Below are 17395 nucleotides of genomic sequence, written 5' to 3'. Positions count from 1 at the left end.
GAAAAAAAAAACGAAATTATTTTTGTGTGATTTGCTATATTGTCCATAACTTTTCTTTATTTTTGTTAGTAGGGGTAGAATGGTATTTTTACTTTCTTTTGATTGACAAAGAAAATTCTACTAAAGAGTAGAAATTATGTATTTATTTATGTCATTACATGATTGGCTGTATAACGAAAGATATAAACACATTACACATACTTATTAAACAAGACGGAATTTTTTTTTTTTGGGCCAGAGGTAGGGAGTCACTCACAAATCACAATCGTGTATGCGCGGAGGCTGCGTCGTATGAACCTACACAACACTTATTTCTTCATCAATTCATGTCAATGAATTAATGGATGTTATCTCAACATTAGTCGTCGTCTTCTTTTTCTATCATCAATCATGCATGAAAAGACAATAAGTAGCTATAGTATTGTCTATCAATCAACTATGTTGGTGTTACACCGTCATATGCCAACTGTGTCAAGACTCAAGGATGTGGAGTGGCTCCAATGCCTGCCCAACTGGTTGAAGAAACCTGTGTATAATTTTCAGCTATCTCCAAGGTTAGTTTAATTTCAACGTTAAGAAGTATTTGTTGCAACAGTGAACATTTTCTTGTACCTTTTTTTATATACAAGCAATATTTCATATATATTACGTTTATTAAAATTACGAAAAAGAATATTCGAACTTAGATGGAATCTTAAGATATTGACAATCTTTCATGAAGCATAGGAGGCAGTTTGAGCTTCTTTGGCGAAAATATTCAGTTCAAATGAGCTACTTGATCATTCAGCATCATTGTAACATAGCATTCATGCCATCAACAATGATTGTAGCATTCGTACTAACCTACAACGCCGGGGTGTTCGGTTGGAGACTTGTTGTCCACAATGTGGAGAGGAGACACAAGTACATCTCTTCTTCAAATGCTCTTTTGCTAGAATTTTTTGGTTTGGTTCACCATTACAGTTGGATGTGGTTTCAGTGGAGGGTGGGGATTTCTTGGGATGTTGGAAATGGTTATGTCGAAAATATAGTGTTGAGGTGGAGGCGGATAAGCTTTTGCGATGGGTGGTGTGTGGTTTGTGGCGTATTTGGAAATGTAGAAATAGTGTGGTATTTGAGAAGTCGGTAGTGGAGCCTCGGGTAGCTTTGGAGCTTATGCATCGTCAATGGAGTGAACTTGAGGGAGACCCCGGGGGGGGGGGGGGGGGGGGAGCACACACTTGTAGGTGGTCAGCAGCGGCAGGGAGGGGGGGACGGTACATGAGAGATGGGTGAAGCCTCCATTTCAAACAATTAAGGTTAATTGTGATGGAGCTTGGTGTAATCACACGGGAAGGGGTGGATTTGGGTGGGTGGCTAGAGACTTTGCATAAATTTTTCAAGGGGCCGGTGGTGTGGGGAATGTCTTGTGTGAGTCTAGTCTGATGGCGGAAGTGGAAAGGGTGAGGGGGGCTTTGGTGGCTTGTACAGAAAGAGGTTATGGGATGGTTTAAATCGAGACCGACTCGAAGGTTCTTGTGGAGATGTTAAATGGCCTTTTACTGTTGGATGCTAGTCTTGAAGGTGTGCTATGGGACATTGATCACATCAAACAACAATTGAGTTATGTGGAATTTATCTTTACTCCTCGGACCTCTAATGGGGCTGCGCACTTGATGGCGAATTATGTCACACGTATGGGAGGTTCTCACTTGTGGGATTGCTTTGAACCAGAGTGGTTGTTTGATACTCCGGCTATTGATGTAAACCTTTCTATTCGTATTTAATAATATTCCTCTCTTTGACAAAAAAAATGATTGTAGCATTCACGCTATTTTTGGGTGCATTATTTTTATTTAAAAATAATGTACTGATCTAGTTAACTTAACTAAACCAATATGCTATCTATCTTTAATTTCTCTAATTAATTAGTGCTTCTACAATAAATTGTGGAGCTTATATACGAGGGATGGCACCCATGTGCCAATGTAACAGGATGGAAAACACATGTTAGGTACACACTAGTACACACACACACACACACACACACACACACACACACACACACACACACACACACACACACACACACACACACACACACATATATATATATATGGGTATGGAAGGCCTACAAACAAACAAAAATGGGAACGAAAACCCAACATGTTTCTGTATCCATAATACATGATGATTTAGGTATTGATCATGTTTCACAATTTGGTGGAGACGACAAGTTCACAAACATTTCAAATCCCTGCATGACCCTATTTTTGTTTCTATCATTGTGAAGGAGAAGGGTTCCCACTTTCCCATTTTCCAATTCCCACTGTATACGTTAATTTGACAAGTTAAATGTTCAGCCCGAAGAGATTGAAAGGTTCTATCGCACTTGCACATGAATCAGTTTATCTTAAGAGGTAGAGAAGGTCTGCCTAGCTAGCACGTCTCACACAAACTTTCAAAAATCGAAATAAAAATTCATGGATGCTAATGTATATCGTGATTTATTTATTATGGATACCTAACCTGGCATTTATGCATGCATGAGATGTCACGTCGATCCCAACCAAATTAATTTTCATGAATCACGACGGTCTGTGCAAAACATCCATGTCATATCATAAACCTATCCATTGGGTCCAATATTAAATATGCATGTCTCCACATTGTTCAAATAAATCGCCCAACTCTCAACACAAATTTCTCGACATTTTTACAGACTTTTAATTTTTTGGTTACACTCGAATTATGGATCTAGCATACTCTTATCTATCATCATACACACCCTCACCATAACTAAGTTAACTTCATTGGCTTTCATCAGTCTCTTTGACGGATTGTGATGAGCTATATATAAGCTAGTTGAGGAAGTACCTAGGGTTAGCTATTTTATCTATCACCTTACCCACCTCCACCACTAAATTAACGACAACGATTTCCGTTAAGTCTCTCTAGCGGATTATGATGGGGATCAGATAACTATCAAATTTTAAGCTAGTGGAAGAAATATCTTGGTTAGCATTTTTCTCAGCTCATTAATTTTTGCAAGTATATATATTGTCAATCAGAATAAACGACAACTTAATACATAATTCGATGTTTTTATGTTCAAAGTCTATATACAGTTGTTAAGAACTTTCAAATATGGAAGCTTGATCCCATATATTCAAATTCGAATTGGATTATCTGGTTGTAAATGTATCCAGACATACGACCCTAAAAACACGTATCTAGAACAAAATGCAGGCGTTGAAATCACTGGACAGTGGTCCAATTCAAACATTAATTCAATCCCAAAAACATGTGATGTCTCTCTCTGTCGAGTGTCGGCTGATCAATATGTATTTCTCAATCCAACTTTTTAAGTAACTTGGATTTCTCCAGCAATATATTATTAATCCCATAATAATTTAATTAACTAAATATCTTAAATTATTCGTTGTACATGCGGCTCTAGAGGATGATTATGAGATCGATGTCTAATTGATGTTTTCTGTGGTCCTTTACTGCTTTTGCTCGGAGTTTTGGGTTCTGCCCTTCTGCATGCACTAACTATATTAATTATTTGCATCGATGACTTTAATTAACAATCATTTTATGTGTAGGAGACGCACTTTTCTTATAGTGTATAAATCTTCCTGCCTTTCCTTTTGATAAGATTTTATGTGCACTTTATACATTTATCATGCGATGTACTTTTTTACGTGTTATAATATGGGTAAGTAACATGTTTAATATGTCTCATTTTTAACATATATTAATAAAAAATAAATACATACGTTATAATTTGAATGAAATTGTAATATTACGTGACAGTATTTCAAGAACAAAAAGTTAGTCGTTCTGCTTTGATAAAAGATTTCAAATTAAGTAATAATTCCTGAGGGAGAAAACAAATAATTATTTCATTCTTCGTTAGGGGTGAAATAATATTCAGTATATAACTATAGACAGCACGTACGTACAAAGCATAATTGAAACTCTCAATGTCTGAGGAAAATAATTAGTTAATTGCATCATCAAGCCAATGACTTGCACTTTAGAGGAATTGTTAATAGTTAATTATGTTTCACTAATGATCAGATGATTAGGTCATTTGACAGCAGCCCACAATTCCAGCATTTTTTTATGATAAACAACATACACGGAACTTAGCATATTCCCATGGTGAGCGAATGGTGTGTAGTTTATTCAGTCTTGAGCTTAAACAATAGTATGGTCGTATGAATATCGTTCCAAAAGAAGGTCTCCAAAGTGGCTTCGTCGCTAAAAAAAATTAAAAAATAAAATAAAATAAAAATTCCTCCCAGACGAATAAACTTTTTTGGGCAAAATAACTTTTTATCACCTATGATTTTATCCAACCACATTCTGTTAGGTAAAGGTCGTCGCTCAAATAAATTAGATTGAGTGATTAAAAACATCATTGAAATAGTTGTGAGGGATATTGTTCCTGTTTAAATAACATAGTTAGGCAATTAAGCTTAACATATGCATGAAGAGCTGAGAGGAAAAAGAGAAATTTACGTGTAGGCGTGAATCCCCACCATTCACTTAGTAAACCAACAAAGAAATAAGAAACGGGAATCAAACTCAAAACATACATTTAGGAAGAAAAAAAAAACAATGATACTATGTTGAATAACCACTAACTAGGGCATGTGGTGCTTGAAATAGAATTTTAAGAACATTGGAGGTAAGAGAATGAAGGCTATGATTTAGGCTTGATGTTGTGGGTATACTCTAGCATTACTGGTGAGAGTAACTAATCTCTTCCTAAATTTTTTGTTAAAAAAATAATAATAATAATAAGCACAGTGCATGATCGGCAAACCGCCCTGAAAAGAGATGTTTGCGAAAGTCGTCACATTCCGCGCGCTTGGCAGCTTCGACAAACGTCGTCCCGGGTCCCGGGATGTTTCTTTGACGGTTAAAGGACAGACATGCCTCGTGATGCGGCGGTGCTCACATGGCCAAATTGTTTGCCACGTCATATTCTGGTGGGGGCCGCTGGATGTGGACTTCCACGTGGAGTTGTCGTGAGAAAGCAGCCATGAGCTAGAGACATTACTGCCACGTCCGGTGGGCGTTGTGAAATGGTGACTTTCAACTTCGCCTGTCGCCGTGGCATTTACTCCGCCTTGTCGCCGGTGACACGTGAGTTTGCTACCCACTTCGTTTTTGGTAGCTCAAGTCGTGACAGAGCCTAATTCACCATTGCGATAATTCTTATTGGAATTCCTGTCATTAGCATATTCTCACTCGATATATCAAACATATCAACATAGATATGAAGTTTTAAACTCAAACATATCAACACAGATATGAAGGTTTAAACTCCATTCACACGTAAATTAGACCGGTTGATTAAAACAGTATGTTTCTTGCTTTATATCAAGTTTTAATAGTCCCTTAGTGTAATTAAACATTTTGTGTTGTACATATATAATCTTGTTAAAATATAGAGGCGAAACGACATGACGTATATAGTATTAAAACACTTCTATGTGGTAATTATTTATTTACTATATATCTATACCAAAGTAGCATAAACCTAAACCCCCGAACTAACAATGCAAGGAGATAGAGTTATTTGATTTATCAAATGATGAAGAAGAATTATTATTTTCAACTTGAAACGTCAGTCTTGGTATTCCAGGGGCAACGAATAGTGCTATTTGGACCGTTTACGGGAGGAAGAGAGAGATTCAGACCCTTAATTTTTATTTTTTTTAGGCGGGCCAGTAGGATAAACTACTGAGATCGTAAAATTTAGAATTAATGAGTTGTCCAGATTACTTACTCCTTTTGCTCTGAAATATGAGATCCAGCGAGGATCTCGGCATGAAATTTCCATTTACCAAGGTTTTTCATGAATTACATCATGCAGTGCGGACAGTCCCATCCCTCACTCCAATCAGCCATACCATACGATCTGATTAATCACTCAAAACGGAACGCGTATGCTTTGCCACATATGATGTCTGTTGGCTTTCTCCAAGAACAAAGCTTCAAATTCATTAACTGACCAAATAATGTATAAAGCATAGCAGTTGGTATCACTTGGCAAGTCATGTTGTCTAATCCTACGGTAAGATTTGTTTATTTTGTTACATGAAAAATGAGATACAACATGAAAAGCAAAAGTGTACGAATTGTGAAATGGGATTTGATACATCATGCATATGAGAATATAGGACTCAAACCTAACTAGTGCAATGAACGAAGTGCATTATTACGTTCTCATGTCATGTCTATATCACTTTTTACCTAATGTTTTAGGTCAAGAAAAATATAAATCCAATTGTACCTAATTATCTCTCGAGTAAATAGAGCAAACCGGTAAATCATCTTGGTCAATTAATTCATATTTAAAACAAGATTTGAAAAGAGGATTCAGCAAATCCTCATCATACCCTGAAAAGATGGGACATTTAATTCTATGCAAAGAAAATCTGCTTTTCATACTTTATATGAGTAAAAGACAATTCTTGTCCCCATAATCAGCTGCCTTTTGAACTTGGAATTTTCATTAACACAACCTTAATCCAAATTATTATTCTATCCTTCTAAAAGATGTCTTTAATTTATTTGGACAAAGACTACACTTTATCCTACTCAAGTTACGGGGGAAAATAGTGTATTGAGAACACGGTTCATTACACTAAGTGTCATAATATAATTGGTTGAATTGTTTTTAAATTTTTAACCAGTTGTATTATTACATTTGTTGTGTCGGGACATGTTCCCGACACAAAAATCTCTTGTCGGGAGAAGATAAATGTGTGCCCAAAGATCTTATAAATATGTGCGTGTATATGTATGTATTTAAGCAGGCATCCCCCCAACCATACCATTCAGAAGTTCCCATACTGTCCATATTCAAGTTCCTCAACAGATATATACGAAAAGAGAAACCTGCAGAAAACACAACAGTTTTGTTCCTGACATCCAATCCTTTTTCATCTCTCCATATCAATTGATCTGCCATCTCTGCAGATTCATAAGATACACTCCAAATGACTACTTCATCTTCAGCAGTATCTCTTCTTCTTCTTTTTTCCCTCCTCCTTTCTCAGGCTCAAGGTAGTTATACAATTATATATATATGCAAAAATATTCACTTATACGCCTAGTTATTGTTATGAATATTGGTTATGAAAGTAACTTATATTTGTTGTTGTTTTCTTTCTTGAAGGGATTCGTTTGGAGAAAGGATTCATCTCAGTTAGACAGCAGAACAATAATATCCACGTGAGTACTTCTGTTCTTTGTTCTTAGTGAAGATCCCGCTGCACTGTAGCAAAAAGGGGATAGGTTTTCACGTTATGATAATACGTGGGTGATATATTGATGTATATGCAATATATGAGTGATACAACCATTTGGAAGGCGATGAATTATTTCATTAATCTCTGTCTGTTCCTTTGTTATAGTGCAACAGAATCCCTTATGAAGTTCCTCGTATATACATTTATACGTTTCTTAATTACGCTTTTAGTACAACATGATTCTTACAATAGTAATTCCATAATTTTTTTGTTAAATGCAGAAAGAGGAAAATTCTGTGGTGAAAAGAAGTAATATTGCAGCAGCTGGTCTTGCAGGAGAGCCTAGTAATATTGCATCATCAGGTACCTTGAAGAAAACAGTTTTTAGAGAATCCAAGAAGTTGTCACACCACCAGTTACCAAATATCCATGAAGATTATTGCGGACCTAGTCATCACAGACCCAAGCACCATTAGGATTACGTAGTTACCTTAATTTATAGAGAGCTAGAGCTAGATCATCAATTCATTCTTCTTTTATCCATTATTTTCGGCCATTAAAAGGACCGTCTGACAACGATTTAGTTTTCCGTTTTGAGTTTTATCAGAAGAATGATACCTCTACAATTATCATGTATTCTGCAGAACAATCTTTGTCCCGAAAAAACTAATCTAACTATAGACTTGCAGTACTAGTCATGAATTTTACTAAATCATGTGGCCATTTTCTTAGTAAGATTATGCAGTAAATTAAAGTTGCTGCTAAAAAAAGAGGACCTACCAAAATTAATCAAGTGGTTTTCATTTGTATTGTTGCAGGAAGCACTAGAAAACTAATCTCTGCCACATCCCCCTCTAGTACTACCACTACCACCACTTCAAAGGTTGGTTCTTAATTAATGAAAGTAACTAGAATTAATATACTGATAATTTCTAAGGGTTAGATGTGAAAACTTCCTCTATGTGATCCATGTACAGAATGAGAAGAATGGAAGGGAAAAGAGAGGTGATCCCGAACCGAAAGGCGAAAACATTAAAAGTACTACACAACATGGTGGAAAAAATGGGAATGTCAGAGCAAAATCACCAGTTATTTCTAAGCAGCGGGAGGCTGCTGCAGCTCACCAGCACTATCCGGACCTTGCAGACATGACGGAAATGGACTATTCTCCGGCAAGGAGAAAACCTCCGATACACAACTGATGAGTTTCTAGTAGTGAATAAAGATAAACAAAGAAAAACACAAAAACTAGTAGTGGAAAGGTGTTGGACAAAATAAATGAGGAAATATTAGATAGAGAAGTTGGACAGCATTTCAGAAAATGCTGCAGAATTTAGGGCTAGCTTTGTGTACAGGGAACTATGATATTCTATTGGGATTTTGTTATTGTTTTAGTTTTGAAGGCTAAGATTTGGATGATTGAGTACAAATGAGAAAAGCACTTATGGAGTGCTCACTTGGGATATTATTTGTAAGTTGTAACACTAATGTTACAAAGAAAAACAAAATGACACACTTTGTTGACGTTCTCTTGATTATGATATCCATATATTGATTATATCAAGATGTATTTTTTTTCATTATAACATTAACAAATTGATAACAAGTTAACAATACTTAACAATGTAAAAATCTCTCCGAAAATAGTGGACAATAATGAATGATTGTACTATCTGCAAGGAGCTAGAAATTTAAGTCTAATGGCTACAATGTTGGTGTTTGTATGGAGAAGTATGTCTTTGTTGAATCAGGCAACGGGGCCCACCAATGATTCTGGACTGAGCCACCATTTTTTAGATATTGAATGCATTTGGTGTGAAAATTGAGGGATCACTCCTTCTGCCTTTACATGTGAGCTCACATGTTTCTTGTTGGGTCAATATTTGCTAGGCCATTGCGGCCCACACAACTGAGAAGAACAACTTTTATGGCACAATACATCATGGTGAGTTGAGTCGGTGAAAATATATCCGTAAGTCGTAACATAGAAATCTTTCTCTACAGTTACAGTTGTGCCGTCAAACTTTAACGGTTGGAAAACTACCATACCAAAGCATGCATGAAATAGTGTTAGAAAGACTGCATTACAGACCACCTCTCTAATGTCAGTGGGTCTCATATACGATATTGGTGTCCTCTTTTATCAGGAGAGGTGTTCAACAATGTGATCAAGTTTGGAACGAGAATCTGCTTACGATGAGGTAAATTACTAGGTGAGAAGGGGTGAAAGTGAACAGAACATGAGAGGGGAAGAAGAAAGCAGTCAAACGCTAGGAAAGAAGAAGCCAATAAGACCAAAAGGCTCAAGTAACATAGTTGATAGTACTAATACATGCATCTAAGGGCCAGTTTGGGATTGTTGTGTTTTTTTTTAAACTGCTTCAGTTGTGCTTTTTTTTTAAACTGCTTCAGTTGTGCTTTATTAAGAATAATCAGCTGTAAAATAAAGTTGATGAGTGTTTGGTTAATTGAATTTTAAAAGCTATATGAGTATAAAAAGCACCGTAAAAGTAATAAATAATCAGCTGTAAAATAAAGTTGATGAGTGTTTGGTTAATTGAATTTTAAAAGCTATATGAGTATAAAAAGCACCGTAAAAGTGTTTGGTAAAGTTATATAATTGTATAGACATTGTAGTAGAATTGGAGGTGAGGACAACAGTGGTAGTAATGGTGATGGTGCTAATAGTGGGATGTGTTGGTTGGCGAGGAGAGGTCACAATGGTGGTAGGGCGGTGGTAGCACCGGTAGTGGCGGTTGAGGTGGTAGTGGTGGTGGTTGCGATTATGGTGGTAGTGGCGGTGGCGGCAATGATGGTGGTAGTGGCAGTTTTGGTTGTGGTGGGAGTGGAGGCGGTTGTGGTAATGATGGTGGTGGTGGTGGTGATGGCGGCAATGGTGTAACAATGGTGATAGTGATGGTGGTGACAATGTTGGTGGTGGAGGTAGTGATGGTGGTGACAATGGTGGAGGTTGTGGTTATGGCAGTGGTAGTGGCAAAAAGGGTTGTTGTAATGGTAGTGATGATGTAAAGTTAGTATTTGTAGTGGTAGATAGTAGCATTTAATTTTTTTAAAAGGATAAAATGTGTGTGGAAAGCTAAATAATGTCATTTAAAAAAAAATAATGAAGGTATAAAACAATTGTAAATATTTATTAAAGACACAACTCTGCTTTTTATTAAAGCAGCTTTTAAAAGCATTTAAAAGCTATTCTCCGGAGCCAATTGCTTTTAAAATAAGTAGGATATTTTACTTTTACCAAACATTTTTAACTACATAACTTTAAAGTGAATCAGTTTTTAATGAAAAAAATACAATACCAAACGGGGTCTAAGTCAAGGCTCAAAGGCTAATAGTTGACGCTAATACAAACTCTAGATATATCGTCTTGGCAAGCACTGCACTGCAATTACTAGTTACTGTTACAGGCATACGAAATCTACAGTAGAAGGCACTTTTTCCTTGAGATATCGAATAACATGATCTCTCGCATTCTCTTCCTCATTCTCCGGTAGGGCATTGCTCTCGATTCCCGTAGGCCAACACCAAAACCAGACAGGATTAATAACGATCTTCTCCCGTTCAACGTTTGTTCTTCATCAAGTACTTGACATGCTTAACACAACATTTATGACCACGATACCCCGCTATTTCTACTATCTTGAGGTTCTGATGGGGGGCACAGGGCAGCTTTCTCTATTTTTGCCATCTCTGCGTTGGATCCGAAACCCAACTACAACAACAACAACAACAACAACAACAAAGCCTTTTCCCACTAAGTGGGGTCGGCTATATGAATCCTAGAACGCCATTGCGCTCGGTTTTGTGTCATGTCCTCCGTTAGATCCAAGTACTCTAAGTCTTTTCTTAGAGTCTCTTCCAAAGTTATCCTAGGTCTTCCTCTACCCCTTCGGCCCTGAACCTCTGTCCCGTAGTCACATCTTCGAACCGGAGCGTCAGTCGGCCTTCTTTGCACATGTTCAAAATCACCGGAGCCGATTTTCTCTCATATTTCCTACAATTTCGGCTACTCCTACTTTACCTCGGATATCCTCATTCCCAATCTTATCCTTTCTCGTGTGCCCACACATCCCACGAAGCATCCTCATCTCCGCTACACCCATTTTGTGTACGTGTTGATGCTTCATCACCCAACATTCTGTGCCATACAACATCGCTAGCCTTATTGTCGTCCTATAAAATTTTCCCTTGAGCTTCAGTGGCCTACGACGGTCACACAACACGCCGGATGCACTCTTTCCATCCAGCTCGTATTCTATGGTTGAGATCTCCATCTAATTCTCCGTTCTCTTGCAAGATAGATCCTAGGTAGCGAAAACGATCGCTTTTTGTGATCTTCGCTAGATTGCTCCGGTCATTAGTGTGGATAAGTATATAAATGGATAGAGATAGGAAAGCAAACACAAGATGTACGTGGTTCACCCAGATTGGCTACGTCCACGGAATAGAAGAGTTCTCATTAATTGTGAAGGGTTTACACAAGTACATAGGTTCAAGCTCTCATTTAGTGAGTACAAGTGAATGATTTAGTACAAATGACATTAGGAAATATTGTGGGAGAATGATCTCGTAATCACGAAACTTCTAAGTATCGGAGTGTGGTGTCGTCTTGACTTGCCTTATCTGTCTCATAGGTAGATGTGGCATCTTCTCTGGAAGTACTCTTCCTCCATCCAGGGGTGGTATCTTTAACTGGTGGAGATGCACAAGGTAATGTATCAATTTCACTTGAAGCTTACTCGTAGTTTCAGGCTTGGTCAAGCGCGATACAAACCATGTAGTAGGAGTCCCCCAAGTCGCCGAGCTAGGGGGTCTGCTGAAAGAGGTGACAGACAAGGTAAGCAATCAGAGCTCCGACTGATTGTTCACCTTCTCCCCATCTTGCAGCAGCATGAAAGATAAAGAGAAGAAAAATGAGAAGAGATGATATGAGATACTTTTGCTTTTGAAGAAGTAACTTTCCACAGGTTTATTCTTGAACTGAGCTGGAGGGTTTTCTGGTTTCCTCCAGAGTATAAGGCCGACTGAAGAATTTGAGGGTCAAAACAAGTCCATCAAATCTAGAGTACGTTCCACCCTGCTGATATGGGATACTTTTGCTTTTGACAGAGTAATGAATGTATCGGCACGTGTGCTGTTACGCTTGTCTCCACATGCTTCCTTGTATCTTTCGCACTTGCCCTATCTGTTCCTCAAGCAGATGCGGAATCTTCCCTGGAAACATAAGATGTTGAAGATGAGTACTCGAGAGCAATGCCAGGTAAGTAATCAGGTAAGGGGTTCCAGGCAGTCAGTTCCTGGCTGGAAGCTTGATTCCAAGTGCTGACTGATTGCTCTCTTTCTCCTTGTCTTGCAGGTAAAAACAAGGCCAAAAGAAAAGACAGGGAAAAAGCATGATATGGGATACTCTTGCTTTTAACCCTGATGATATGAGATATTCTTGCTCTAGTATAGCTTGTTTGCAGAGGTATTATCGGGGGGAAAGAAAGCTGAATATTTCGAAAGGCTTCGTTGGGAGTGCCCTCTCCGATATGATGAAGGGTTGAGCATTTTTGCAGGTCTGCCTGTCCGTTGGGGATGGAGGTCGACATATATAGGAGTCTCCCTAACAACAAGTAGTAATGCTATTCCTTTACCCTGCTTGGTCATAGCACGGTAGTGGGAGCTGCCAGTTTCACATGTTTTAACTCTGTCAGAGCACTTTGAAAAAGTGGTCTGTGGTATCTGGCTCTCGAGATTCGGAGAACGATGCCTCTTCGATTTTTGAGAAAGCAATCATGCTGGGGGTATGACTCTCGAGATTCGGAGAGCAGTGTCTCTTCGATTTTTGAGGAAGTAATCATGTTGGGAGTCTGGCTCTCGAGATTCGGAGGGCGGTGCCTCTTCGATTTTGGAGCAAACAATCTTGTTGGGAGTGTTGTCTCGAATGTGAGTAAAGGTTGGGCATGTTTGCTAGTCTACCTTGCCACGAAGCACAAAGGTTGACACACAGGGACTTTCCAATTATCCAGCAATGGTACTGTTCATTTACCCTCTCTTCGATTTTGAGAAAGTAGTCATGTTGGGAGTCTGGCTCTCGAGATTCGAAGGACGGTGCCTCTTCGATTTTGGAGCAAGCAATCTTATTGGGAGTGTTTTCTCGAATGTGAGTAAAGGTTGGGCATGTTTGCTAGTCTACCTTGCCACGAAGCACAGAGGTTGACACACAGGGACTTTCCAATTATCCAGCAGTGGTACTGTTCCTTTACCCTTGTGGGTAATAATATGGTAGCTAGACCTTCAAAATTTATGGGTCTAAACTTTGTTAGTGCTGTTTCTTTACTATTCTTTTACCCTTCTTGGTCAGAGCGATGTAGTGGGAGCTGCAAGCTTCACGTGCTCAACTTTGGCAGAGAACTTTGGCAAAGTTATCTGTGGTACCCATGAGCTATTGTTGCGTGTGGGAAGTGGGTGATTGAACAGTAAGATTCATGTGTTTTCTACTTCCCCAGAAGTCTTTGACAGAATGCCCATAATTTCCGCAAAACTGAGTGTGCGTGTGACAGGTGCTGACAAGGCTGGAAAAGTAGGTGCCTCTTCGATTTCTGAGATCGGCCCTCGTGGTCTCTGGGGAGCCCAGCTTTTGAGAAAGCGAGCGCCTCTTCGATTTTTGAGATTGGCCTTCGTGGTCTTTGAGCAGCCCAACTTTTGAGAAAGCAAACGCCTCTTCGATTTCTGAGATCAACCCTCGTGATCTCTAAGCAGCCCAGCTTTTGAGAAAGCAAACGCCTCTTCGATTTCTGAGCAGGCGCCTCTTCGATTTCTGAAGCTTCGTCGAGTGCAGATTTTTATAGGGGCTGACATTAAGTTCCAAAGCACACTTGAATCTCCACCAGTAGAAGCTTCATTCTTGCACTTCTAAGATCTTGATTTGTCCGACCTCTTCTCTCTTCAACACCTTTGAAAATGTCTGGCCCCTCCGACCGTCGTTTTGACTTGAACCTTGTTGAAGAGGCAGCCCCGCATTCTCCAGACAACATATGGCGCCCATCCTTCGTCTCCCCTACTGGTCCTCTTACCGTTGGGGATTCCGTGATGAAGAATGATATGACCGCTGCGGTGGTGGCCAGGAACCTTCTCACTCCCAAAGATAACAGACTACTTTCCAAACGGTCTGATGAGTTAGCTGTTAAGGATTCGCTGGCTCTCAGTGTTCAGTGTGCAGGTTCTGTGTCTAATATGGCCCAACGCCTATTTGCTCGAACCCGCCAAGTTGAATCATTGGCGGCTGAAGTGATGAGTCTCAAACAGGAGATTAGAGGGCTCAAGCATGAGAATAAACAGTTGCACCGGCTCGCACATGACTATGCTACAAACATGAAGAGGAAGCTTGACCAGATGAAGGAAACTGATGGTCAGGTTTTACTTGATCATCAGAGATTTGTGGGTTTGTTCCAAAGGCATTTATTGCCTTCGTCTTCTGGGGCTGTACCGCGTAATGAAGCTCCAAATGATCAACCTCTGATGCCTCCTCCTTCTAGGGTTATGTCTAGTACTGAGGCTCCAAATGATCCCCCTCCGGTGCCTTCTCTTTCTGGGGCTCTACCGACTGCTGAGACTTCTCCTAAGCAACCTTTGTGAAGGCTCCATCTTGTGTGCTTATTTTGACTCATGTATATGTACATATTTGTAGCTTATCGGGGATATCAATAAATAAGCTTTCCTTCATTTCAACGTATTGTGTTAAATACACCAAAGCCTTCTTCGCTAAGTTCTTTGAATTTTCTTTTGTTAAAGCTTGTATGTTGAAGCTTTCTGAGTGGAGCATGTAGGTTGGGGTAGTGTTCCCTTAATTTCCCGAGTGAGGAAAACTTCTCGGTTGGAGACTTGGAAAATCCAAGTCACTGAGTGGGATCGGCTATATGAATCTTAGAACGCCATTGTGCTCGATCCTGTGTCATGTCCTTCGTTAGATCCAAGTACTCTAAGTCTTTTCTTAGAGTCTCTTCCAAAGTTTTCCTAGGTCTTCCTCTACCCCTTCGGCCCTGAACCTCTGTCCCATAGTCGCGGATCCGAAACCCAACTGCATCAAGGAAAACAGTTTGACAAAACTCAAAACCTTAACTTTTGCTCCCCAATATTTATACTATTGGTTCTTCGAAAATATTGGTAAAAGAAGGGAGAGAAGATACGAATGCAAATGCATACATACAAATATCAAGTTATACTTTGTAATGTATTGATAACAAACACATACATACCCCCAAAACAAGTTTCTGCAAGTTAGGAGCTGCGTTCATCAAAGAAGCTAAGTGAACAAGGGACAAACAGTATTCGTCATCAACTAATAATTCCAAATGCTTCAGATTTGATAGCACTGGAAATTTATAATTCTGATGGTAAACCTGAAACCCAGCGAAAAAGTTAGGAACAAAACAATACAACAAAGAAGAAAAGAAACTGGCACATCATATATAACAACATGGGTATACTAACCGCTCCTCTGATATCCAGCTTCAGAATCTCTATATGAAACAGTTGGCATGAGAGTCGGCTGAAGACACCCCTTAAAAATTCAGCAAGAACGCCAAACTTAGAAATGGATACCTCAATAACCAGCATCGGCACATTATTGAAATGAAAATCTGCCAGCCATCCATGATGACTAAACGAAACAATTTTTGCATAAAAAATCTCAATCTTTTGGAGTTCACGACAATATTCTCAGAAGATATTTCAATGCGATCGAGGGACCAACAACTCTTAGACTAACTAAGTCTTTGCCAAAACTCAGCGATAATCGTTCAAGAACTGGACAGTTGGACAATAAGAACTCAACAGCTTCTCCGGTCACACCAACATACTGAAAACGTTCGAAGAGCTTTGAGGGCCTTGAAACCAAAATTGTTTCCGCAAGGCGCGGTAGACTTGGAACGTCAGAAAACGGACCCATCTCCAGACCCAGTAGTAGTTTTTGGGGAAATGCATGTATAGTTATTACCTAAGAAAGCAATTGATTCTGCCAGAAACTCCAACTCAAGTATTTCAACCCTCTTTTCCATTGCAAATTGAATCCATTTATCAATGGAAGCTGCAAATCCGCTTTCTATAAAAAAGCAAGCCCTGAATCGTTCAATGCATGCATTGTCCTCTATGCTGCTCCACAACGTGATTCACCCAATTGACGTAGCCATGACTGTCCCGGTCTCTCGTTTCTTCTTCGAGGTACAAGAAGCGGTGTTAAGTATCACCTCCTTCAAAGTTAATAGCTTCGATATTGAGAGTCATAGCAGACGCCCAGACATACCGCCATGGCCTCGTAAGGACACTAGTAGCTGCTAGCTACTGCTTTCTTTATCGGCAAGAAAGACACTATACGAACAAGAAGTTCGGGTGGTGAATTACTGATTCGGTCCACATTGTTCTCATCATTGACATCCCACTGATCTGGTTCAACCTTGACCCTGTAACAATGGCGTATGAAGCTGGAGGTAGAAGACGAAGGAAACCCTAGAAGACGAAGGAGCAACAGAAGGATAAAACCAATTTCGTAACATATTAAAATACGAGAATGAGCGTTACGATATAAGGAAGGCCGTTGAGCCGTGCAAGTCACGTGGTGAGACCTCCATTGCCAACTGGCCCAATGAATAACAACCCTCTAACAGACAAAGCCCAGCAAATTACAATTTATTATTCCCAAAAGCCCATTTCACAAGATAATTATTTTTAGCGAACTTTAACGAAAAGCACCAGGTACTGTTCATTTTAACGAAAAACCACATTTTTATACTAAAAAGTCAATCCTGATACTATTCATTTTACCCTTTATTTTGTCATTATCATTAAAACTCAAAGTTTTCAAGCCTTTTTCATTAGTTTTCCATTTTTTTTATTATGATAGGAATACATATGATATATTACGTGTTTTTATGTAAGTGGTGAAAATTTTTATTTTTTAAGTTATTAACTTTTTAAAGATATTTTCACAAATATCGATACGCAAATTTGTGAAAATATCGACAAATAACGAATATCCATTGCTTTCAATAGAAATGATGGAAATTTAAAATGAAATTTTAGGGATTATATACATTAGTTTGGACAAAATTTAAGAGGACAAAATTTAAGAGGCTTTCTAG

At 38.9% G+C, this 17395-nt stretch overlaps 1 protein-coding gene and 1 pseudogene across 1 annotated transcript; one reads left to right on the top strand and one right to left on the bottom strand.

Annotated features, from left to right (window-relative positions):
* The first annotated feature begins 6820 nt into the window (after window positions 1-6820).
* On the top strand, window positions 6821-8788 carry LOC126584616 (uncharacterized). Its single transcript, XM_050248949.1, has 5 exons — window positions 6821-7068; window positions 7181-7236; window positions 7535-7616; window positions 8072-8136; window positions 8231-8788. The coding sequence occupies exons 1-5, from the start codon at window positions 7002-7004 to the stop codon at window positions 8453-8455; spliced, it is 495 nt and encodes a 164-aa protein (XP_050104906.1). The 5' UTR covers window positions 6821-7001; the 3' UTR covers window positions 8456-8788.
* A 1887-nt stretch (window positions 8789-10675) lies between these two features.
* LOC126585898 (uncharacterized) lies at window positions 10676-16315 on the bottom strand (annotated as a pseudogene).
* Window positions 16316-17395: the final 1080 nt, after the last annotated feature.

The sequence above is a fragment of the Malus sylvestris genome, chromosome 2 (assembly GCF_916048215.2).
Source record: "Malus sylvestris chromosome 2, drMalSylv7.2, whole genome shotgun sequence".
In the NCBI taxonomy this organism is placed as follows: domain Eukaryota; kingdom Viridiplantae; phylum Streptophyta; class Magnoliopsida; order Rosales; family Rosaceae; genus Malus; species Malus sylvestris.
This window is presented reverse-complemented; position numbering and strand designations above follow the sequence as displayed.

Excerpts from the sequence above, each read along its gene's own strand:
- LOC126584616 (XM_050248949.1), top strand. The coding sequence starts at position 7,002 with ATGACTACTTCATCTTCAGCAGTATCTCTTCTTCTTCTTTTTTCCCTC. Across the intron at positions 7,069-7,180 it reads CCTCCTTTCTCAGGCTCAAG|GGATTCGTTTGGAGAAAGGA; the intron begins GTAGTTATACAA and ends TCTTTCTTGAAG. Across the intron at positions 7,237-7,534 it reads AGCAGAACAATAATATCCAC|AAAGAGGAAAATTCTGTGGT; the intron begins GTGAGTACTTCT and ends TGTTAAATGCAG.